General features: G+C 65.7%; 1 protein-coding gene across 7 annotated transcripts in view; it reads left to right on the top strand.

The window, feature by feature from the left end:
- Positions 1 to 17,473, top strand: part of KIFC3 (kinesin family member C3) — a 40,699-nt gene extending 23,226 nt beyond the window's left edge. For 2 of the 7 annotated variants that reach the window (XM_068168370.1, XM_068168373.1), the window contains exons 6-20: positions 2,423 to 2,488; positions 3,324 to 3,467; positions 3,578 to 3,817; positions 4,323 to 4,749; positions 6,404 to 6,534; positions 6,994 to 7,105; positions 8,220 to 8,401; positions 8,821 to 8,925; positions 9,177 to 9,307; positions 11,078 to 11,201; positions 13,140 to 13,269; positions 13,417 to 13,646; positions 15,140 to 15,274; positions 16,050 to 16,158; positions 16,666 to 17,473. In XM_068168370.1, coding sequence (XP_068024471.1) covers positions 2,423 to 2,488; positions 3,324 to 3,467; positions 3,578 to 3,817; positions 4,323 to 4,749; positions 6,404 to 6,534; positions 6,994 to 7,105; positions 8,220 to 8,401; positions 8,821 to 8,925; positions 9,177 to 9,307; positions 11,078 to 11,201; positions 13,140 to 13,269; positions 13,417 to 13,646; positions 15,140 to 15,274; positions 16,050 to 16,158; positions 16,666 to 16,691 — 2,292 coding nt within the window. In that variant the 3' untranslated portion in view covers positions 16,692 to 17,473. Of the gene's footprint in view, positions 1 to 2,422; positions 2,489 to 3,323; positions 3,468 to 3,577; positions 3,818 to 4,322; positions 4,750 to 6,403; positions 6,535 to 6,993; positions 7,106 to 8,219; positions 8,411 to 8,820; positions 8,926 to 9,176; positions 9,308 to 11,077; positions 11,202 to 13,139; positions 13,270 to 13,416; positions 13,647 to 15,139; positions 15,275 to 16,049; positions 16,159 to 16,665 lie in introns of all 7 variants that reach the window. The other 5 variants (XM_068168375.1, XM_068168371.1, XM_068168372.1 and 2 more) reach the window with 5 other exon arrangements.
- Positions 17,474 to 23,928: the final 6,455 nt, after the last annotated feature.

Genomic DNA, 23,928 nt, shown 5'->3' on the forward strand with positions numbered 1-23,928 from the left:
TCCACAGAAGCCTGGCTGCTTAGGGAATGCTGGCTCTTGGGATGGGGAATCCACTGACGCTGCATCCGGGAGGGAAGGTTTGGTGGAGCAGGGAAAGCTGGAGCTGGCCTGGGAGCTGGGGGGCAGCGTGGCCAGGTCTGGCTCTCTTCCAGGGGAAGGTTTGGAGAGGTGGTGATGGGCACTCAACAGCCATCAGGTTTTGGGCCTGGGACTGAGTAGGTAAACTCCATGGAATGGCCTGAATCACAGAATGGGACCCTCCAAGGGCTTCTTGTCCTACCCTGCTGCAGGCAGCAGGGACAGCTCCAGGTGGAGCAGGCTGCCTAGGACCCCATCAGGATTGACCTTGAAGGGCTGCAGGGATGGAGCCTCCACCACTTCCCTGGGCAACCTGTGCCAAGCTCTCCCCAGCCTCTCTGTGCACAACTTCCTCCTCATGTCCAGCCTAACTCTGCCCTGCTTCAGCTCCAAACCATTGCCCCTGGGCCTAGCCCCACAGCCCCTTCTGAGCAGTCCTTCCCCAGCCTGCCTGCAGCTCCCCTGCAGATCTTGAACTGCAGCTCTGAGGTCTCCCTGGAGCCTTCTCTCCTGCAGGCTGAACAGCCCCAACTCTCCCAGCCTGTCTTTGCAGGAGAGGTTCTCCAGCCCTCTGATCATCTCTGTGTCCCTCCTGTTGACACACTCCAACAAGTCCACATCCTTCTTGTGTTGGGGTCCTCAGAGCTGAAATTGCACCAGGGGAGGCTTAGGTTGGAGAGGAGGCAAAATGTCTTTGGTGGCAGAGTGGTCAGGGCCTGGCAGAGGCTGCCCAGGGGGGTGGTGGAGTCCCCATGGCTGGAGGGGTTGCAGAGCCCTGTGGCCATGGCACTGGGGGCCAGGGTTTGGTGGCCATGGTGGGGTTGGGTCGGTGCTGAACTGGATGATCCTGGAGAACTTTTCCAACCCTCACAATTCCATGTTTCTACAGAGCACAGCCCAGGAGGCTGCTGCCCCTGCCCGGCGCTGTGCCCCCGCCGCCCCTGCCCGGCGCTGTGCCCCCGCCGCCCCTGCCCGGCGCTGTGCCCCCCGCCGCCCCTGCCCGGCGCTGTGCCCCCGCCGCCCCTGCCCGGCGCTGTGCCCCCCGCCGCCCCTGCCCCGCGCTCTGCCCCCGCCGCCCCTGCCCGGCGCTCTCCCCCCGCCGCCCCTGCCCGGCGCTCTCCCCCCGCCGCCCCTGCCCGGCGCTCTCCCCCCGCCGCCCCTGCCCGGCGCTCTCCCCCCCGCCGCCCCTGCCCGGCGCTCTCCCCCCGCCGCCCCTGCCCGGCGCTCTCCCCCCCGCCGCCCCTGCCCGGCGCTCTCCCCCCCGCCGCCCCTGCCCGGCGCTCTCCCACCGCCGCCCCTGCCCTGTTTTCCCCGCCGCCCCTGCCCTGTTCTCCCCGCCGCCCCTGCCCGGCGCTCTCCCCGCCGCCTCTTCCCCCCGCCGCCTCTTCCCCCCGCCGCCTCTTCCCCCTGCTGCCCCTGCCCCACTCTCCTTGCTGCTGCTCACTCGCAGAGCTGCCCAGAATTTTTTCTGGGGGGAGGGGAGCCCCACTGGTGCCTACCCCCCAAAACAGAGGAGGAATTTATCACAGTATCACCGAGGTTGGAAGAGACCTCAAAGATCATCGAGTCCAAGCTGTCACCACAGACCTCATGGCTAGACCATGGCACCAAGTGCCACATCCAATCCCCTCTTGAAGGTCCTGGAGGTGAAGTCCTTTCCTGCGTGATGTGGTGTAGGTGATCCTACTCTGGCAGGGGGCTTGGTTCAGCTGATCTTCTGAGGTCCCCTCCCCAGCCTCTGTGATTCTGTGAAATCCATCAGGTTCTGCAGCCTGGCCCTCAGGGGATGGTTGCTTGCCATCCTCCCAGGGGACACATGGGCTTCTTGAAGAGCTCCTGCTCCTTCTTTCTGCCCAAAATAAGACTCCTAGAAGTCCAAGATGAGGGAAGGCAAAGCAGCCTGCTGCGGTGTGAGGTGCCCCTGCCCATGGCAGGAGGGGGGTTGGAGCTGGCTGAGCCCTGAGCTCCCTTCCAGCCCTGACAATCCTGTTGATAAAGCTGTGTTGCAAGAGCAGGGTGAGCTGCTTCTGGATAGGTTGAGGTTTTATTCCCCTTCCCCAGAGATGCTGCTTTGTGTTTGCTTTGGGGTTTTCTCTGTGTGTGTGTGTGTGTGTTTTCACTAATAATGGCTTCTGCTCACCGTGGACAAATTACAGCTGTGGCTGAAGGAGGTCAGAGCAAGGCTTTCATTAGGGCTTCAATCAGCTCGTGTGAATCAGGTCCTCTAGAGCCAGGCTGCGAAATGAAGGGCATGACAAAGGCCTGAGCCAGCCTGGAGGTTGCTTGGTTGGCCCTGCAGGGTCTCCTCCAACAGCTGCTAAGGTGCTGCCTGCTCTTTGCCCAGGTGGAGGCTCTGAAGGCGAAGCTGCTGGAGCAGGCGCAGGAGATCAGCAGGCTGCGCTGCGAGCTGGTGAGCTGCCGCCAGGCTTGGCCTCAGCCAGCCTTGCCCTGAGGGGGCACCAGACCTCTGGGGCCCTGGGGAAGGGTGGGGAGGGCGTAGAAAGGTTGCAAAACAAAACCAGAACCTCTCCACGGTCATAGTTTGGCCCCTGAGATGCTGAGGGGTGTGGGATTTTTCTGCCCCACCCCAGTGTGGCCCCAGGGCACAGCTGGCAAAGTCTCCCTGGCACCATCAGCCTCAGGGAGGGGAGAAGCAAAAGCTGGGGCTCCCCTTGGGACAGCAGAGTTGGGGGAGCCCTCAACATGACAGCCTGAGAGGCTCCTCTGAGAGCAGCAGACTGGGGGCTCCCTGAGCAGGGCAGGTTAGAGGCTCCCCTGGGTGCAGGAGACTGGGAGGGGGCTTGGTACAATGGGCTGGGGGCTTCCAGGGGTGCAGCAGTCAGGGGCTCCATGGGGGCTGTAACTGGGGGTCCCTGAGCAAGGTCAGCTGAAGGCTTCTCTGGCAGAGCAGGTGGGGGCTCCATGGGGGCAGCAAGTGGGGGTCCCTGAGCAAGGTCAGCTGGAGGCTCCTCTGGCAGAGCAGGTGGGGGCTCCATGGGGGCAGCAAGTGGGGGTCCCTGAGCAAGGTCAGCTGGAGGCTCCTCTGATAACAGCAGTCAGGGGCTCCATGGGGGCAGTAACTGGGGGTCCCTGAGCAAGGTCAGCTGGAGGCTCCTCTGATAACAGCAGGTGGGGGCTCCATGGGGGCAGAACTGGGGGTCCCTGAGCAGGGTCAGCTGGAGGCTCCTCTGGCAGAGCAGGCAGGGGGACTCCCTGGCACTGGCTGTGTGGCCTCCCGCCGGCAGGCTGGCACGGAGGCGGAGAAGCACCGGGCGCTGCTGGCAGCCGAGAACGAGCGCCTGCGGCAGGAGATGAAGACCTGCGAGGGGGAGCTGCTGGAGCTGCGGCGGCGGCAGCAGGCACCGTGCCAGGGCTGTGCCCACCTCCAGGTGAGTTGCCGGCGGCGCTGGCAGCCGTGCTGCCCTGCTGCCAGGCGGCCGCGGGTGGCATAGCCTTGACCGTGGTGTTCTGGGGGGGCGCCGGGGCGGGGGGCGTCCAGGAGAACGCCGAGCTGCAGGAGCGGCTGTGCCAGCTGCAGCAGGAGGCGGAGGAAACCCGGGGCAAGCTGGCGGAGCTGGAGCTGGAGGTGCAGCAGAAGACCAACCGCTTGGCAGAGGTGGAGCTGCGCCTGAAGGACTCCCTGGCTGAGAGGGCTGAGGAGGAGGAGCGGCTCAGCCGGCGGCTGCGGGACAGCCAGGAGACCATCGCCAGCCTCAAGTCCCAGCCCCAGCAGGTCAAGGTGAGTGCCTCGGGGCTCTGTGCTTCTCCTGGCCGGGCAAGGGGAGCAGAGATGTGTTCCTGGCAGTACCCAGGGGGTGCCCTGCCGGTGCCACGCAACCCCTCTGCTCTGCATGTGGCGAGCACAGCACCGGGACCTGGGGAGACACCTTGGATAAGGGCTGGGAGTGCCAGGGCCAGGCACAATGGCTTGGAGCTGGGAGAGGGCAGAGTGAGACTGGAGAGGCAGTTGGCAGTGAGGGAGGGGAGAGCCTGGCACAGGTTGCCCAGGGAGGCTGTGGCTGCCCCCTGCCTGGAGGTGATCAAAGCCTTGAGCCACCTGTGCTGGTGGGAGGTGTCCCTGCCCATGGCAGGAGGTTGGAGCTGGGTGAGCTTTGAGGTCCCTTCCATCCCAACCCATCCCATTCTGTGAGTCTGTGAAACCAGGGCCCTCAGGCCAGCCCCAGCCCCGTCCTGGGCCCTCAGGTGCTGTGCCCTCATCTCTGGATGCCTTCCTCCCCCCGCAGTACATCATCAAGACGGTGGAGGTGGAGTCGGCCAAGGCGAAGCAAGCGCTGTGTGAGAGCCAGTCCCGCACCCAGTACCTGCAGGAGCAGGTGGGGATGCAGAGGCAGGTGCTGAAGGAGATGGAGCAGCAGCTGCAGAGCTCCCAGAAGACTGTGGCTCAGCTCCGGGCGCAGGTCTGGGGGCGAGGGGTGGGAGCCGGACGCCACCACGGGGCCCGGCCGCTGCGGTGCGGCCCGGGGCGGCCGCCGGCTCAGCGCCCCCCAACCAACCCCCTGCAGATCGTGATGTACGAGGCCGAGCTGGAGCGAGCCCAGGGGGAGATGCTGGAGGAGATGCAGGCCATGGAGGAGGAGAAGAACCAGGCCATCGAGGAGGCCTTCGCCCGTGCCCAAGTGGAGATGAAGGCAGTGCACGAGAACCTGGCGGGTGAGGAGGGGGCTGCCCCGAGAGGGCAGGGCTGGGGTTGTGCCCCTCCCCTGGTAGGCTGACACGGCAGCTGTGAGTACAGAAGCATCACACAACCAATCAACCAGGCTGGAAAAGACCTCAGAGCTCATCAAGTCCAACCTAGCAGCCAATACCCAGCACCTCCTGACAGCTCAGCCATGGCTGCAAGTGCCACATCCAATCCCCCCTTGAGCCCCTCCAGGGATGGGGACTCCACCTTCTCCCTGGGCAGCACATCCCAAGGGCCAATTCCTCTTGCTGGGAAGAACTTTCTCCTCATCTCCAGCCCAAACCTCCCCTGGCACAGCTTGAGACTGTGTCCTCTTGTTCTGGTGCTGGCTGCCTGGGAGAAGAGCCCAACCCCCACCTGGCTCCAACCTCCCTGCAGGGAGTTGCAGAGAGCAAGAAGGTCTCCCCTGAGCCTCCTCTTCTCCAGGCTAAGCAACCCCAGCTCCCTCAGCCTCTCCTCACAGGGCTGTGCCCCAGACCCCTCCCCAGCTTTGTTGCCCTTCTCTGGACACCTTCCAGCAGCTCAAAGTCCTTCTTAAATTCAGCAGCTGTCCCCCATACACTCTAAGAAACTTCTAGACTGCCTCCTCTCTGCTGTGTTAAGATCCCAGCAGACACCTGGCAGGTTAGAGTCCCCCACAAGAACAGGGGCTGGTGACCTCCAGACAGCCTCCAGCTGCCTGTAGAATAAGTCATTGACCTATCCTCCAGGTTAGGTGCCATGGTTGGGTTGATTGGAGGTGCTGGGTGATAGGTTGGGCTTGATGACCTCAGAGGTGCCATGGTTGGGTTGGTTGGATGGTGCTGGGTTGTTGGTTGGATGGTGCTGGGTGATAGGTTGACTTGATGACCTCAAAGGTGCCATGGTTGGGTTGGTTGGAGGTGCTGGATGATAGGTTACGCTTGATGACCTCAAAGGTGCCATGGTTGGGTTGGTTGGATGGTGCTGGTTGATAGGTTGGGCTTGATGATCTCAGAGGTGCCATGGTTGGGTTGGTTGGAGGTGTTGGGTGGTAGGTTGACTTGATGACCTCAAAGGTGTCATGGTTGGGTTGGTTGGAGGTGTTGGGTGATAGGTTGGGCTTGATGACCTCAGAGGTGCCATGGTTGGGTTGATTGGAGGGGTGATAGGTTGGGCTTGATGACGTCAGAGGTGCCATGGTTGGGTTGGTTGGATGGTGCTGGGTGATAGGTTGGGCTTGATGACCTCAGAGGTGCCATGGTTGGGTTGGTTGGAGGTGCTGGGTGATAGGTTGGGCTTGATGACCTCAGAGGTGCCATGGTTGGGTTGGTTGGATGGGTGATAGGTTGGGCTTGATGACCTCAGAGGTGCCATGGTTGGGTTGGTTGGAGGTGCTGGGTGATAGGTTGGGCTTGATGACCTCAGAGGTGCCATGGTTGGGTTGGTTGGAGGTGTTGGGTGGTAGGTTGACTTGATGACCTCAAAGGTGCCATGGTTGGGTTGGTTGGAGGTGCTGGGTGATAGGTTGGGCTTGATGGCCTCAGAGGTGCCATGGTTGGGTTGGTTGGATGGTGTTGGGTGGTAGGCTGGTCCTCAAGACCTCCCAGGTCTTCTCCAGCCTGGTTAATGCTGTGGTTCCTGACCCCCCCCTGGTGCCTGCAGGGGTCAGGACCAACCTGCTGACGCTGCAGCCGGCCCTGCGCACCCTCACCCACGACTACAACAGCCTCAAGCGGCAGGTCCGAGACTTCCCCCTGCTCCTGCAAGAGGCCCTGAGGAGTGCCAGGGCTGAGGTGAGGACCCCCCCCCAGGACCACCCCCCATGCAGAGCTGGGGGAAGCTAAGGGGTTGGGTCACTGAGCCAGTGATCAGCTGCGCAGCTGAGAGGGGATCTGAGCAACACCGGCAGGCAGCTGCGGGGTAGGCGGCAGGAGGACGGTGCCAGGCTCCCTTTGGGAGGTGCCCAGTGACAGGGCAAGGGCCAATGGCTCCAGACTGGCACCCAGGAGGTTCCTCCTCACCATGAGGAGAAACTTCATTTGGTGTGAGGCTGCTGGAGGCCTGGAGCAGGCTGCCCAGAAAGGCTGTGGAGCCTCCCTCTCCGGAGAGCTTCCAACCCCCACCGGGTGCATCCCTGCGTGCCCTGCCCTGGGTGATTCCGCTTGGGAAGGAAGGTTTGAAGTGGGTGATCTCCAGAGCCTGCTTCCCAGCTCCACCATGACCCTGTGACCCCCTCCCTTCCCCCTCTCCAGATCAGCCAGGCCATCGAGGAGGTGCACAGCACCAACCGGGAGCTGCTGCGCAAGTACCGGCGCGAGCTGCAGCTGCGCAAGAAGTGCCACAACGAGCTGGTGCGGCTGAAAGGTGCCCCAGGGGGGTGGCAGCTCCCACCACGGGGGGTGGCAGCTCCCACCAGGGGGCAGCAGGGCCCTGGGGGGGCGGGCAGGAGGCACAGTGGAGCATCATCACCCCTCTGCATCCCCACACCGTGGCTTGGATGCTCCATGTCCGTGGTTGAGCTGCCATGGCTTGGTGCTGGAGATGCTCCACGTCCCCATGCCATGGTTGGGTCGGTGCTGGAGGTGCTCCACATCCCCAGAGCATGGTTGGCTTGGTGCTGGAGATGCTCCACGTCCCCATGCCATGGTTGGGTCGGTGCTGGAGGTGCTCCACATCCCCATGCCATGGTTGGGTCGGTGCTGGAGATGCTCCACGTCCCCATGCCATGGTTGGCTTGGTGCTGGAGATGCTCCAGGTCCCCATGCCATGGTTGGGTCGGTGCTGGAGATGCTCCACGTCCCCATGCCATGGTTGGGTTGGTGCTGGAGATGCTCCACGTCCCCATGCCATGGTTGGGTTGGTGCTGGAGATGCTCCACGTCCCCATGCCATGGTTGGGTCGGTGCTGGAGATGCTCCACGTCCCCATGCCATGGTTGGCTTGGTGCTGGAGATGCTCCACGTCCCCATGCCATGGTTGGCTTGGTGCTGGAGGTGCTCCACGTCCCCATGCCATGGTTGGGTCGGTGCTGGAGGTGCTCCACATCCCCATGCCATGGTTGGGTTGGTGCTGGAGGTGCTCCACGTCCCCATACCATGGTTGGGTTGGTGCTGGCGGTGCTCCACGTCCCCATGCCATGGTTGGCTTGGTGCTGGAGATGCTCCACATCCCCATGCCATGGTTGGGTCAGTGCTGGAGATGCTCCACGTCCCCATGCCATGGTTGGCTTGGTGCTGGAGATGCTCCACATCCCCATGCCATGGTTGGGTCAGTGCTGGAGATGCTCCACGTCCCCATGCCATGGTTGGCTTGGTGCTGGAGGTGCTCCACGTCCCCATGCCATGGTTTGGTCGGTGCTGGAGGTACTCCACGTGCCCTGGGCTGGCAGTGGGGCTCTTCCCTTCAGCCCCCCTGGTGTTTGGGGGTGCCCTGGGGTGGCAGTGGGGCTGGCACCATCTCTTCCCCCCCCTGCCCCCCAGGCAACATCCGAGTGTTCGGGAGGGTGCGGCCCATCACCCGGGAGGACGGCGAGGGCCCGGAGGCTGCCAGCGCCGTCACCTTCGACGCCGACGACGACTCCGTCCTGCACCTCCTGCACAGGGGCAAGCAGGTGTCCTTCGAGCTGGATAAGGTCTTCCCCCCCCAGGCATCCCAGGAGGAGGTGTGTGGGGTGGGTGTGTGCTGCTGCATGCTCGTGGAATCTGAACTGTCAGGGCTTGGAAGGGAGCTCAGGACTCAGCCAGCTCCATCCCGCCCTGCCATGGGCAGGGACACCTCACACCACAGCAGGTTGCTCACAGCCACCTCCAGCCTTGCTGCAAACACCTCCAGGCATCAGGAGGAGGCTTCCACCACCTCCCTGGGCAACCTGGGCCAGGCTCTGCTTGGCTCTCTGGGCTGCAAGTGCTCCCTGCTGGCTGCTGCTGAGCTTCTCCTCCCCCAGCACCCCCAAGAGCTTTTCTCCAGGGCTGCCCTCCAGCCAGTCCCTGCCCAGCCTCTAGCTGTGCCTGGGATTGCCCCCATGGGGGGCATGCTGCCAGCCACCTTCCCCTGACTCTCCTTTGTCCTCTCCCCCCCAAGGTGTTTCAGGAGGTTCAAGCCCTGGTCACCTCCTGCATCGATGGCTACAACGTCTGCATCTTTGCCTATGGACAGACAGGGGCAGGAAAAACCTACACAATGGAGGTGAACTTGCCTGGTGTTTTGCTTCCCCTCTTCTTTCCCACCTCCTGGTGCCCTTCCCCACCCCAGGATGGTGCCCAGCTTGCACCCAGTCTGTGCCAGCCGCTGCTGCCACGGGGCTGCCGCAGCCCTCTGGGTCCTGCTGCTGCTTAGGGGGAAAGAAAAAAGCGATGCAGGAGGGGAGGGGGAAAAAAAAAGATGCAAGAGGGTGTTGGTTTGTTCTGTTTCTGCCTTTCCTTCCCCCGAACCCTCAGGGGACGGCAGCCAACCCTGGGATCAACCAGCGGGCCCTGCAGCTGCTCTTCTCCGAGGTGCGGAGCAAGGCGGCCGACTGGGACTACGCCATCAGCGTCAGCGCCGCCGAGATCTACAACGAGTCCCTCAGGTAGGGGCAGGGGGAGGTGGCCAGCAGCTTCCCAAGGGCTGATTGGAGCTGCTGGGGAGCTGCCCTGGATGGCTGCCCCCCACCCCCCTCCCTGCTCTCCTCCCTCTCCTCGCCAGCCCTGCTGGTTGCCAGGGCTGTAGGGGCTGGGCTCAGCCACGGGAGGAGGATTTGGCTGGGAACCGATGGTGGGTTTGGGGTTTTTTGGTGCATGCCACTTGTAGAGGAGATGGGGTTAGAGGAGACCTTCCAGATCGTGCAGGCCAAGCAGCAGCCCAACCCCAGCCTGGCCACCAAAGCCTGGCCCCCAGTGCCATGGCCACAGGGTGCTGCACCACCTCCAGCCATGGGGACTCCACCACCTCCCTGGGCAGCCTCTGTGCAGCCTGGCTCCAGCCCTGCACAGCTTTAACCCTCAGCACTGAGGGCAGTCCTCAGACTCCTCTGCTCCAAGCCCAGAGCCCCAGCTGCCTCAGCCTGGCCTCACAGGAGAGGTTCCACTGCCTGCAGCAGCTCTGTGCCTCTGGGCTGGAGCCATGGCCACAGGGCTCTGGGACCCCTCCAGCCATGGGGACTCCACCACCTCCCTGGGCAGCCTCTGCCAGGCCCTGACCACTCTGACACCAAAGACATTTTGCCTCCTCTCCAAACTCAGCCTCCCCTGGCACAGCTCCAGGCCAGTTCCTCTCCTTCCATCCCCTGAGCCTGGGCAGCAGAGCCCAGCCCCAACCTCCCTGCAGCCTCCTCCCAGGGAGCTGCAGAGAGCAAGGAGGTCTCCCTCAGCCTCCTCTGCTCCAGGCTGCACACCCCCAGCTCCCTCAGCTGCTCCTCCCCAGCCATCTCCTCCAGACCCTTCCCCAGCTTGGTTGTTCTTCCCTGGCCCTGCTCCAGCCCTCAATGTCCTTCCTGCTGGGAGTGAGGGCCCCAAAGCTGACCCCAGGATTCAAGGTGCAGCCTCCCTCACCAGTGCCCAGCACAGGAGCACAATTGCTTCCCTGGTCCTGCTGGGCACACAAAGCTCTCTCCCTCCAGCTCCATTAGTTAGAGAGGCTCCCAGCCCCAGCAGTGCTCTTGGGTTCATAGAACCATGGAATGGGTTGGCTTGGAAGGGACCTCAGAGATCATCCAGCTCCAACCCCCTGCCATGGGCAGGGACCCCTCCCCCCAGCCCAGGCTGCTCAAGGCCTCATCCAGCCTGGCCTGGAACACCTCCAGGCAGGAGGCAGCCACAGCCTCCCTGGGCAACCTGTGCCAGGCTCTCCCCAGCCTCACTGCCAACCATTTCTTCCTCATCTCCACTCTCAGGCTCCCCTCTCCCAGCTCCAAGCTGCTGCTCCTCCAGCCCTGATGCAGCCCCAGGGCCATCCCCACCCCACCTCCCCCCTGCCCCCACCATTATATATAGAAATTCCCAGCTGGGAGCTGGAAACCTGAGACATCTTTCCCTCCCCTCCCCCTGCCCCTCCCTGTGGCTGGTGGGGACCAGGAATGGCAGCCCAAGAGCAGGGCCTGGGCTGGGGGGGGAGAGCAGGCAGAGCCAAGTGGCTCTGGGAAGTGGTAAAGAGGATAATTAATAGCAAATAGCCCAAAGAATCCAGAGGGCAAACAGTGAAGAGGAGGAGGTGCAGCACCCCCAGGAGCAGGGGGCTGCCCTTGGCACACAGCCCTCTGCCACGCTGGGGGGCATGCTGTGGGCAGAGGGGGAGCTGGCACCTCTCCCCCACCCCCAGGGGCAAGGGTGGGGGGCGATGCTGAGCAGCCCCTTCTGTGCAGGGACCTGCTGGGGAAGGAGCCCCAGGAGAAGCTGGAGATCAAGCTGTGCCCCGACGGCAGCGGGCAGCTCTACGTGCCAGGGCTGACCGAGTTCAGGGTGCAGAGCGTGGAGGACATCAACAAGGTGTGAGGAGCTGGGGGGAGGGCACGGGGGGGGCCCTGGAGGTGCGGTGGGTGTGGGCAGGGGGAGGGGGGCGTGCCCTGGTGCCCTCCCCCCCCCCCCCTCCCCGCCTCTGGTTTTGGGAGCGTTTCTGAAGCAGCAGGGAGCCGAAGAGGCCAAAAGAGTCCCTGGGAGCCGTGGGACAGTCAGCAAGACACGGGGAAGGGGGGGCGGGGGGGCGGCATCACAGCAGCAGTGTGGGGCCCGGGGGCTCCCCAGGGCTTGGAGGGATGCTGGCTGTCCCCACAGGGTCCTGCCTGCCACCCTCTGCCACCCAGCGGCTGCCACCCGGATGGACCAAGCGCCCTGTGTGGGACTGCTGCCTGCACCCCGGCCCTGGGGGTGGGGAGGGGGGCAGGCGATCCTGGGGGGCTGGGGGTGCCATGGTGGCTCTGGGGCAGGCTGCTGGGCTCAGCCCCCCCCGGGGGTGATCCTGGGGGTGCCGTGGTGGCTCTGGGGCAGGCTGCTGGGCTCAGCACTCCCCGGGGGTGATCCTGGGGGGCTGGGGGTGCCGTGGTGGCTCTGGGCGTCCCCCCCTCTGTGTCCCACTCTCCTCTGTGCCGTGGTGGCTCTGGGGCAGGCTGCTGGGCTCTGACCCCCCCCGGGGGCGATCCTGGGGGGCTGGGGGTGCCGTGGCGGCTCTGGGGCAGGCTGCTGGGCTCTGACCCCCCCGGGGGTGATCCTGGGGTGCTGGGGGTGCCGTGGTGGCTCTGGGTGTGTGTGTCCCCCCCCCCGTGTCCCACTCTCCTCTGTGCCGTGGTGGCTCTGGGGCAGGCTGCTGGGCTCTGACCCCCCCGGGGGCGATCCTGGGGTGCTGGGGGTGCCGTGGTGGCTCTGGGGCAAGCTGCTGGGCTCAGGACTCCCCGGGGGTGATCCTGGGGGGCTGGGGGTGCCGTGGTGGCTCTGGGGCAGGCTGCTGGGCTCAGCCCCCCCCCCCCCCCCGGGGGTGATCCTGGGGTGCTGGGGGTGCCGTGGTGGCTCTGGGGCAGACTCCTGGGCTCAGGACTCCCCGGGGGTGATCCTGGGGTGCTGGGGGTGCCGTGGGGGCTCTGGGGCAGACTCCTGGGCTCAGCTCCCCCCCGGGGGTGATCCTGGGGGGCTGGGGGTGCCGTGGGGGCTCTGGGGCAGACTCCTGGGCTCAGCTCCCCCCCGGGGGTGATCCTGGGGGGCTGGGGGTGCCGTGGTGGCTCTGGGGCAGGCTGCTGGGCTCAGCACTCCCCGGGGGTGATCCTGGGGTGCTGGGGGTGCCGTGGGGGCTCTGGGGCAGGCTGCTGGGCTCTGACCCCCCCGGGGCTGATCCTGGGGTGCTGGGGGTGCCGTGGTGGCTCTGGGTGTGTGTGTCCCCCCACCGTGTCCCACTCTCCTCTGTGCCGTGGTGGCTCTGGGGCAGGCTGCTGGACTCAGCCCCCCCCCGGGGGTGGTCCTGGGGGGCTGGGGGTGCCGTGGTGGCTCTGGGGCAAGCTGCTGGGCTCACCCCCCCCCGGGGGTGATCCTGTGGTGCTGGGGGTGCCGTGGTGGCTCTGGGGCAGGCTGCTTGGCTCAGCTCCCCCCCGGGGGTGATCCTGGGGTACTGGGGGTGCCGTGGTGGCTCTGGGGCAGGCTGCTGGGCTCAGGCCCCCCCACCTCGGGGGTGATCCTGGGGGGCTGGGGGTGCCGTGGTGGCTCTAGGGCAGGCTGCTGGGCTCTGACCCCCCCGGGGGTGATCCTGGGGTGCTGGGGGTGCTGTGGTGGCTCTGGGGCAGACTCCTGGGCTCAGGACTCCCCGGGGGTGATCCTGGGGGGCTGGGGGTGCCGTGGTGGCTCTGGGTGTGTGTCCCCCCCCCCCGTGTCCCACTCTCCTCTGTGCCGTGGTGGCTCTGGGGCAGGCTGCTGGGCTCAGCTCCCCCCCGTGCTCCCCCCAAGGTGTTCGAATTTGGCCACCTCAACCGGGCGACGGAGTGCACCAACCTGAACGAGCACAGCTCCCGCTCCCACGCCCTCCTCATCGTCACGGTCCGTGGGCTGGACCGCAGCACCGGGCTGCGCACCACAGGTAGGTCCCATCCGGCCAGCTCCCCTCCCGCCCCCATTTCTCCCCTCCCCCCGCTGCCGGGGCCGCCCGGGGCCGGGGCACTGATGCCAAGCGTCCGCTGGGGTTCGCCCGGGGGGGTCGTCGGGGTCTGTCTCTGTGTGCCCCCAGGGAAGCTGAACCTGGTGGACCTGGCGGGGTCGGAGCGGGTCGGGCGGTCGGGCGCGGAGGGCAGCCGGCTCCGGGAGGCGCAGCACATCAACAGGTCGCTGTCGGCGCTGGGCGATGTCATCTACGCCCTGCGCTCCCGCCAGGGCCACGTCCCCTTCCGCAACTCCAAGCTCACCTACCTGCTGCAGGACTCCCTCAGCGGCGACAGCAAGACCCTCATGATGGTGCAGGTAGGGGCCGGGCGAGGCGGCGCCCCCTCCCCGCCCCCCGGACCACCACCATCACCCCCTTGGCCTCCTCCGGGGTGGGTCTGGGGCTCCCCCTCCCCAGGGGCTGGCAGGAGGGATGCTGGAGGCAGGAGAGAGGGGCTGGGAGCTGAGGAGGGGAGGTGCAGCTCCAGGCTGCAGCCATGGTGCTCAAGGCAGCTCTGTCCCCTACCTCCTTCTGTGTCCTCCCCCCCACCTCCTCCTCTGTCCCCCCCCCCACCTCCTCCTCTGTCCCCCCCCCCCACCTCCTCCTCTGTCCCCCCCCCCACCTCCTTCTGTGTCCCCCCCCCCCCTTCTCTGTCCTCTCCCCCCCCTCCTTCTCTGTCCCCTCCTCCACCTCCTTCTCTGTCCTCTCCCTCCACCTCCTTCTCTGTCCTCTCCCTCCACCTCCTTCTCTGTCCTCTCCCCTCCACCTCCTTCTCTGTCCTCTCCCCTCCACCTCCTTCTCTGTCCTCCCCCTCCACCTCCTTCTCTGTTCCCCCCTCCACCTCCTTCTCTGTCCCCCCCTCCACCTCCTTCTCTGTCCCCCCCTCCACCTCCTTCTCTGTCCCCCCCTCCACCTCCTTCTCTGTCCTCCCCTCCACCTCCTTCTCTGTCCTCCCCTCCACCTCCTTCTGTGTCCTCTCCCCCCCCCTTCTGTGTCCTCTCCCCCACCTCCTTCTGTGTCCTCCCCTCTACCTCCTTCTGTGTCCTCCCCTCTACCTCCTTCTGTGTTCCCCCCCACCTCCTTCTGTGTCCCCCCCCACCTCTTTCTGTGTCCTCCCCCCCACCTCCTTCTGTGTCTCCTCTCCCACCTCCTTCTCTGTCCCCCCCTCTCTCCTCTCTCTGCCCCCCCCTCTCTGTTTCCCCCCTCTCTGTGTCCCCCAAACAAGGACCAAAGGCTGTGAGGTGACCTCAGACCTCCACAGTCCCCTCCCAGGGGTGTTCAGGGCCAGGCTGGGCTCAGGCTCCAGCAGCCTGGGCTGGTGGAAGGTGGCCCTGGGGGGGTTGGAGCCTTAGGGTCCCCTGCAACCTCAACCCTTCTGAGCTCTTGCCCTGCCCCTCGGGCACAGTGTCCCTCGGGCACAGTGTCCCTCGGGCACAGTGTCCCTGGGGCACAGTGTCCCTGGCCTGTTGGCTTCTCCCTGTGTCCCTCTCTGGCCAGAAAGATTTGAGGCTTTGGCAGCTCCTCCCTCCCTGTGACCCCCTCCCCCTCCCCTTCCTTGGCCTCCTCGGCAGGTGCTGGAGCCCTTGCCAGCGGCTGCAGCTTCTCCCCAGCTGTCCCTTGTGCTGGGGGAGTTGGTGCCAGGGGGTCCTGGCTGGGGCAGACCCTAGGGGGGTGGGGGGAGGGGCTGGGCCGGTTGCCCAGCAGCAGAGCAGAGCAGTTTGCTGGGGCGGGGGAGGGGGGGCTGAGGGAGAGGGGGGAGGTGCAGGCAGCTGGGGGGGTGACTGCCTGCCTGCTGCTGCCTTGCCCACAGGTGTCCCCTGCCGAGAAGAACAGCAGTGAGACGCTCTGCTCCCTCAAGTTCGCCGAGAGGGTTCGCTCCGTGGAGCTGGGTCCCGGCTCCAGGAAAGCTGAGCTGACCTCCTGGCCCAGCCAGGAGCACCTGGAGGTAACCAAAGGGGCTGCTCCTGCCCCTGCCCCTGCCCCTGCCCCTGCTCCTCCTGCCCCTGCTCCTCCTCCTGCTCCTCCTCCTGCCCCTGCCCCTGCCCCTGCTCCTGCCCCTGCTCCTGCCCCTGCTCCTGCCCCTGCCCCTGCCCCTGCCCCTCCTCTTGCCCCTGCCCCTCTTCCTCCTCCTGCTCCTCCTCCTGCCCCTGCCCCTGCCCTGCTCCTCCTCTTGCCCCTGCCCCTCCTCCTCCTCCTGCCCCTGCCCCTGCCCCTGCTCCTGCTGCCTTTCCTCTTCTCCTTCAACCCAGGGAGCTCTCCCCCTCTGTGTGGCCCCCAGGGTTGTTTGCTGTTGGCTATCCCCCCTGGAGCCACCCCTGCTGAGCAGCTGAGGTTGGGCTTGGGCTCTGCTGCCCAGGCTCAGGGGATGGAAGGAGAGGAACTGGCCTGGAGTTGTGCCAGGGGAGGCTGAGGTTGGAGAGGAGGAACAATTCCTTTGGTGGTAGAGTGGTCAGGGCCTGGCAGAGGCTGCCCAGGGAGGTGGTGGAGTCCCCATGGCTGGAGGTGCTGCAGAGCCCTGTGGCCATGGCACTGGTGCCCATGGGGGGGTTGGGTTGGTGCTGGCCTGGATGCTCTCAGAGAGCTTTCCCCCGCCCCCCACAATTCAGTGGTTCTGTACCCTCAGAGCATAGCAGAGACCATTGCCCCAGGCAGGCACAAGCTGCCCTCTAGGGTCTTTCAGGGGCTGACCCTGGGGCTGGGCCACATCTCTCTGCCCCCAGGGTGACTCTGCAGGAGCCTCAGCCCCCTCCAGCCGGGGCCAGGCAGCCCCCAGCCCGGGGCAGCTCTCCAGCCGCTCCGCCTCCATCCGCAGGAAGCTCCAGACCTCAGGTGGGTACTGGGGCACCCTGGCCTGGGCACTGCACCCCACCTGCCCAGCTGGGCTGCCTGCCTGCTGCCAGCCACCCTGGGGGAGCTGGTTGTGTTGCCATCAGCTCATTAACTGATGAGCTAATTAGCCCCGGGGGTCAGCGCCGGGTCAGTGCGAAGCCACTCGGGGCGCACAGGGGTGGGGGCAGCGATGCCAGGGGGCAGTGGCCCAGGGCTGAAGCTCTCTCCCCTTTGATTTCAGCCTGAAGTAGGGGCAGCCGTGGCTGCAGGGTGAGTGCCCGTGGCTGGGAGCCGGTGGAGGGCTCTGCTTGGGCCAGGGCAGGGCAGGGCAGGGGGGGCCAGGCGCTGCTGCCGCTCGCAGGGGATGCTCTTGGGACTGCTTGTGGTGCCAGCCCTCTGCTGCAATGCCACCTGCTGGGGGCTGGGGCACCGCGGGTCGTGCCCTGCCTCTGCCCTCTGTGTGACTCACATCTGTGTCTCTCCCCCCCACTCCCACTCCACCCCCAGGCAAGCTGAGGCCAGTCCCCGTGTGAGCAGTGCCAGCCCCTGGCACTAAACCTCCTGCAGGACCCAGAGAAGCAGCTGCTGGAAGACACCAAGGGCTTTGGGTGCCATTCCCACAGCCCCCAGGACCTGTGCCCAGGAGGTGCCAGGCACCTCTCACCGGGAGCCAGCACACAGCCTCCAGGGCTCCAGCAGCCAGAGCAGCAGCTCAGGGGGGTTGGGCAAGGAGCTGTTCCCTCCCCCGGGCTCACTCAGCTCTGTGACTCTGCTTTTGCTGGACAGAGAGTCTGGAGCCAGAGCAGGGAAGCTGCTGGGTGCTGCCTCCACGGAGACAAGCAGTGGAGGATGTCTGATTGAAGCTGAAGTGCTCAGAGCCAGCTGAGCCCCTGGACACTGCTCCCCAGCCTGGGACCTGCCTGGCTGCAGCAGAGCTCAGAGCCAGCTGAGCCCCTGGGCACTGCTCCCCAGCCTGGGACCTGCCTGGCTGCAGCAGAGCCAGCTGAGCCCCTGGACACTGCTCCCCAGCCTGGGACCTGCCTGGCTGCAGCAGAGCCAGCTGAGCCCCTGGACACTGCTCCCCAGCCTGGGACCTGCCTGGCTGCAGCAGAGCTCAGAGCCAGCTGAACCCCTGGACACTGCTACCCAGCCTGGGACCTGCCTGGCTGCAGCACAGCTCAGAGCCAGCTGAGCCCCTGGACACTGCTCCCCAGCCTGGGACCTGCCTGGCTGCAGCAGAGCTCAGAGCCAGCTGAACCCCTGGACACTGCTCCCCAGCCTGGGACCTGCCTGGCTGCAGCAGAGGAGCTCAGAGCCAGCTGAACCCCTGGACACTGCTCCCCAGCCTGGGACCTGCCTGGCTGCAGCAGAGGAGCTCAGAGCCAGCTGAGCCCCTGGACACTGCTCCCCAGCCTGGGACCTGCCTGGCTGCAGCAGAGGAGCTCAGAGCCAGCTGAACCCCTGGACACTGCTCCCCAGCCTGGGACCTGCCTGGCTGCAGCAGAGGAGCTCAGAGCCAGCTGAACCCCTGGACACTGCTCCCCAGCCTGGGACCTGCCTGGCTGCAGCAGAGCTCAGAGCCAGCTGAGCCCCTGGACACTGCTCCCCAGCCTGGGACCTGCCTGGCTGCAGCAGAGCTCAGAGCCAGCTGAACCCCTGGACACTGCTCCCCAGCCTGGGACCTGCCTGGCTGCAGCACAGCTCAGAGCCAGCTGAGCCCCTGGACACTGCTCCCCAGCCTGGGACCTGCCTGGCTGCAGCAGAGCTCAGAGCCAGCTGAACCCCTGGACACTGCTCCCCAGCCTGGGACCTGCCTGGCTGCAGCAGAGGAGCTCAGAGCCAGCTGAACCCCTGGACACTGCTCCCCAGCTTGGGACCTGCCTGGCTGCAGCAGAGGAGCTCAGAGCCAGCTGAGCCCCTGGACACTGCTCCCCAGCCTGGGACCTGCCTGGCTGCAGCAGAGGAGCTCAGAGCCAGCTGAGCCCCTGGACACTGCTCCCCAGCCTGGGACCTGCCTGGCTGCAGCAGAGCTCAGAGCCAGCTGAGCCCCTGGACACTGCTCCCCAGCCTGGGACCTGCCTGGCTGCAGCAGAGCTCAGAGCCAGCTGAACCCCTGGACACTGCTCCCCAGCCTGGGACCTGCCTGGCTGCAGCAGAGCTCAGAGCCAGCTGAACCCCTGGACACTGCTCCCCAGCCTGGGACCTGCCTGGCTGCAGCAGAGGAGCTCAGAGCCAGCTGAGCCCCTGGACACTGCTCCCCAGCCTGGGACCTGCCTGGCTGCAGCAGAGGAGCTCAGAGCCAGCTGAGCCCCTGGACACTGCTCCCCAGCCTGGGACCTGCCTGGCTGCAGCAGAGCTCAGAGCCAGCTGAGCCCCTGGACACTGCTCCCCAGCCTGGGACCTGCCTGGCTGCAGCAGAGCTCAGAGCCAGCTGAACCCCTGGACACTGCTCCCCAGCCTGGGACCTGCCTGGCTGCAGCAGAGCTAAGAGCCAGCTGAACCCCTGGACACTGCTCCCCAGCCTGGGACCTGCCTGGCTGCAGCAGAGCTCAGAGCCAGCTGAACCCCTGGACACTGCTCCCCAGCCTGGGACCTGCCTGGCTGCAGCACAGCTCAGAGCCAGCTGAGCCCCTGGACACTGCTCCCCAGCCTGGGACCTGCCTGGCTGCAGCAGAGGAGCTCAGAGCCAGCTGAGCCCCTGGACACTGCTCCCCAGCCTGGGACCTGCCTGGCTGCAGCAGAGGAGCTCAGAGCCAGCTGAGCCCCTGGACACTGCTCCCCAGCCTGGGACCTGCCTGGCTGCAGCAGAGGAGCTCAGAGCCAGCTGAGCCCCTGGACACTGCTCCCCAGCCTGGGACCTGCCTGGCTGCAGCAGAGGAGCTCAGAGCCAGCTGAGCCCCTGGACACTGCTCCCCAGCCTGGGACCTGCCTGGCTGCAGCAGAGGAGCTCAGAGCCAGCTGAGCCCCTGGACACTGCTCCCCAGCCTGGGACCTGCCTGGCTGCAGCAGAGGAGCTCAGAGCCAGCTGAGCCCCTGGACACTGCTCCCCAGCCTGGGACCTGCCTGGCTGCAGCAGAGCTCAGAGCCAGCTGAGCCCCTGGGCACTGCTCCCCAGCCTGGGACCTGCCTGGCTGCACAGAGGAGCTCAGAGCCAGCTGAACCCCTGGACACTGCTCCCCAGCCTGGGACCTGCCTGGCTGCAGCAGAGCTCAGAGCCAGCTGAGCCCCTGGACACTGCTCCCCAGCCTGGGACCTGCCTGGCTGCAGCAGAGCTCAGAGCCAGCTGAACCCCTGGACACTGCTCCCCAGCCTGGGACCTGCCTGGCTGCAGCAGAGCTCAGAGCCAGCTGAGCCCCTGGACACTGCTCCCCAGCCTGGGACCTGCCTGGCTGCAGCAGAGGAGTTCAGAGCCAGCTGAGCCCCTGGACACTGCTCCCCAGCTTGGGGACCTGCCTGGCTGTAGCAGAGGAGCTCAGAGCCAGCTGAGCCCCTGGACACTGCTCCCCAGCTTGGGACCTGCCTGGCTGTAGCAGAGGAGCTCAGAGCCAGCTGAGCCCCTGGAGGCTCTCCACCCCTTGGGACCTGCCTGGCTGCATCTCCCCCTGGCCTGCAGCAGGATGGCTTTGGGCAGCCTGGGCCAAGCAGCTCCTCCTGCTCCCTCAGCAGCTGCTCCCTGCCCCCTTGCAGGTCTCTGAAGCGTTGCTGTTCTCCTGAGGGCTCCCTGGTGCCATGCAGGAACCAGGCTGCCCCCCCTGGCAGTGCTGACAGAGCCCTGGCACAGAGGGCAGAGCGGGTGGGCAGGGCCTGAGGTGGCAGCAGGGTGGGCATGGAGCTGTTTGTGATTGAGAGAGGCCCCGGGGGGGGTGGGAGGGCAGCTGGAGGGGGAGATGGTTGATCCCCTCCTGTACAGACCCTGGGGAGGGAGAGGAGCACAAACCAAAAGAGCAACTTCCAGCCCCAAAGGAGGGCTGCTGGGGAGGGGGAGGAGAGGGCACTGCCCTTCCTCTCCTCCCCCCTACTCTGAGCAACCCCCCCAAGGGGTAGGCTTCTTCCTGCTGCCCTCACCAGCTGGGTGCACTGCTGCCTGCTCCTCCTCCTCCCCCCCCAGCAGAGCCTATTTAATGACAAAAACCAACCAAGGGGGAGGGGGGAAGGAAAAAAAACCCAACCCAAACCCAAACTGGAAAAAGAGGGGGGGGGGAAAAAAAGGCCTTTAGCTTTTTTTGTATGGCAGAGTAGGAAGTTTCTATGTATTTTATTAATCACCCCCCCCACCCCTACTGATGATTGATCTCTGCTCTTTTGTACCAAAACTTATTTTAAATAAACTGCCCCAGGCCTCCTCTGCTGCCTCAGCCTCTTCCCCCCCCAACCTCCACCCCTAGCTGGCTCCAGGCAGAGGATTCTTCCCCATCCAGCGGGACCTTGGGTGCTGGTTGGGGCTGCCTCAGCCTCTTCCCCCCTCAGCTGGCTCCAGGCAGAGGATTCCTCCCCATCCAGAGGGAGCTTGGGTGCTGGTTGGGGCTGCCTGAGCCTCTTCCCTCCCCCTCAGCTGGCTCCAGGCAGAGGATTCTTCCCCATCCAGAGGGACCTTGGGTGCTGGTTTGGGCTGCCTGAGCTTCTTCCCCCCCTCAGCTGGCTCCAGGCAGAGGATTCTTCCCCATCCAGAGGGACCTTGGGTGCTGGTTGGGGCTGCCTGAGCTTCTTCCCCCCCCCTCAGCTGGCTCCAGGCAGAGGATTCTTGCCCTGGGGCTGGACCCTGGGGTGCTGGTGTGCAGTAAGCTGAGCATGAGGGCACTGTGCTCTTGTGGCCAAGGCCAAGGCTCTCCTGGAGGGCATTAAGGAGAGTGTGGCCAGCAGGGCTGGGGAGGTTCTCCTCCCCCTCTGCTCTGCCCTGCTGAGCCCACAGCTGCAGTGCTGTCCCCAGCTCTGGGCTGGACAGTTCCAGAGGGACAGGGAACTGCTGGAGGGAGCCCAACAGAGGCTGTGAGGATGCTGAAGGGCCTGGAACAGCTCTGCTGGGGAGGAAGGCTGAGAGCCCTGGGGGCTTTGGTCTGGAGAGAAGGCTGAGAGGGGATCTGAGCAATGTCTGAGGGGTGGGGGCCAGGCTGGAGGTGCCAGGCTCCTTGGGTGGTGCCCAGTGATAGGACAAGGACCAAAGGGGATGAGCTGGCACCCAGGAGGCTCCACCTCAGCAGGAGGAGAAACTTCTTTGGGGTGAGGCTGCTGGAGGCCTGGAGTAGGCTGCCCAGAGAGGTTGTGGAGCCTCCTGCTCTGCTCACAGCCAGGCAGAGCTCTGCAGCAAGCCAGGGAGCACAAAGCACAAACCAGAAGGTTGCTCTGCTGGGGCTGGGACCGACCCTTGGAAACCACCTCCAGGCCTCCCCCCCTGCCCCCTGCTGCTCAGTGGTGAATGGTGCCACAGCCAGCTGGCAGCCAGGCACCAGTGGTGTGCCCCAGGGAGCAGTGCTGGGCCCCAGCCTGATCAATATCCTCATTGATGATCTGGAGGAGGGGATGGAGTCCAGCAGCAGTGAGTTTGCAGCTGACAGCAAGCTGGGGGCAGGAGTTGAGCTGTGAGAGAGGAGGAGAGCTCTGCAGAGGGACCTTGCCAGGCTGGGCAGATGGGCAGAGGCCAAGGGCAGGAGATTGAACACATCCAAGTGCCAGGGGCTGCACTTTGGCCACAGCAACCCCCAGGCAGTGCTACAGGCTGGGGGCAGAGTGGCTGAGAGCAGCCAGGCAGAGAGGGACTGGGGGGAGTGGTGGAGAGCAGCTGAACAGGAGCCAGCAGAGTGCCCAGGGGGCCAAGAAGGCCAAGGGCATCCTGGCCTGCAGCAGGAGCAGTGTGGCCAGCAGGAGCAGGGAGCTCATCCTGCCCTGTGCTCAGCACTGCTTAGGCCACCCCTTGAGTCCTGTGTCCAGCTCTGGGCTCCTCAGGTTAGGAAAGAGGTTGAGCTGCTGGAAGGTGTCCAGAGAAGGGCAACAAAGCTGGGGAGGGGTCCTGGGGCACAGCCCTGTGAGGAGAGGCTGAGGGAGCTGGGGTTGCTTAGCCTGGAGAAGAGGAGGCTCAGGGGAGACCTTCTTGCTCCCTGCAACTCCCTGCAGGGAGGTTGGAGCCAGGTGGGGGTTGGGCTCTTCTCCCAGGCAGCCAGCACCAGAACAAGAGGACAGAGTCTCAAGCTGTGCCAGGGGAGGCTTGGGCTGAAGGTGAGGAGGAAATTCTTCCCAGCCAGAGAGATTGGCCCTGGGGATGTGCTGCCCAGGGGGGTGGTGGAGTCCCCATCCCTGGGGGTGCTCAGGAGGAGCCTGGAGGGGCTGCTGGGTGCCATGGTTGAGCTGTGAGGTGGTGCTAGGTTGGACTCCCTGATCTTGAAGCTCTCTTCCAACCTGGTTTAGTCTAGGTCTGATTCTCTCCTCTTCAGCTCTCTCAGCTCTCTGCCCCTTCCCTCTCCACCTCCTCCCCCCAGCAGGCCAGGGGGGAGGCAGGGCAGGAGCCCTCTGTGCCGGGGGGGGGCAGAGGGCTGCAGGGCACTCAGGCACTTCAGCCAACCTCTTAGAAAAGCCTCCAGGTGCAAGTGGTTTAATGACCTCCACCATGGAGTTACAGAAGCCCCTGGGGAGCAGGGCCCCAGCTGCCACACACCAAGGGCTGGGAGGAGCAGGGGGGGAAGGAAGCACCCAGAAGAAGAAAGAGGGTAGGCCCAGTTCTGGCAGACCTTTATTGGGGAGGAGAGAGCCCAACCCAACCACAACCACGCAGCAGACCCCGAGGAGGGGCTGCTGGCAGAGGTCAGCCCAGCTCCCTCTGCTCCTCCCCCCCTCCCACAGCCTCACCCCCCAGGCCAGGCCTGCTGCGAGGGGAGATGTTCTGCACAGCTGCAGGGAGGCCTCAGCCAGCCCCCAGCCAGGCTGAGGAGCTCCTGTGGGGCCCAGCGTGGGCAGCAGGCGCTGGGGAGCAGCCGAGGGCTGGGGCCCGCAGCCCACACCAGGCAGCCGCTGCCAGCCCAGGGGCAGTGGTCCCAAGGGGGCAGCAGCTGGAGGAGTCCCTTCCAGCAGGGCAAACAAAGGGCAGCCCAGGCCCACAGCAGGCTCCTGGGGGTGGGCACTGCAGCGCTCAGCAGGCTGCAGGGAGCGGGGCCAGGCGGTGCCAGCCGCAGAGCCAAGCCACCAGCAGCGCCGGGGGGCACCGGGGGAGGGGGAAAGGAGAGGGCACAGAGGCCTCCTGCCAGGGAAGGGCCAGCAGCTGAGAGCCTGATGCTGAGAGGAGGAGCTCAAGGGAAGCTGCTGCCTCAGAGGGGGCTCTGTGCCCCCCACCAGGCAGCAGGAGTCCTCCCAGCAGCACAGCTCTCTCCCCACTCAAGGCCCAGCCTGTAAGGCACCGGGGCCGGGCCGGGGAGCTGCCACCCCCCCTGCCCTGCTGCCGGGGGGGCAGGGGATGGCCACAGGGAGGGGCAAATGCAGGCAGAGCAAGAGCAGAGGGGCAGCCTGGCCTCCTCTGGCCGCGGGAGGGGAGGGGGCAGCTGTCAGTCCAGCACAGCCATGAGGAGGTGCAGCTCCTGGAAGGCACTGCCGTGGCGGCCGCTCAGCCCGGACTTGCTCTTGACGATGCTGCTGATGGCCTGCAGCTGCTGGTAGCACAGCCGGCACCGCTGGAGCCTGCAGCGCACAGCAGGTGGCATCAGCGGGCACGGCTGGCACAGCTGGCAGCCTCAGCTGGCACGGCTGGCCCTCCCTTGGAGGGTCCCTTGCCACCCAGGGGCAGCTGTG

This window comes from Melanerpes formicivorus, unplaced genomic scaffold (assembly GCF_026170545.1).
Source record: "Melanerpes formicivorus ecotype bairdi unplaced genomic scaffold, bMelFor1.0.p_v2 SCAF_137, whole genome shotgun sequence".
In the NCBI taxonomy this organism is placed as follows: domain Eukaryota; kingdom Metazoa; phylum Chordata; class Aves; order Piciformes; family Picidae; genus Melanerpes; species Melanerpes formicivorus.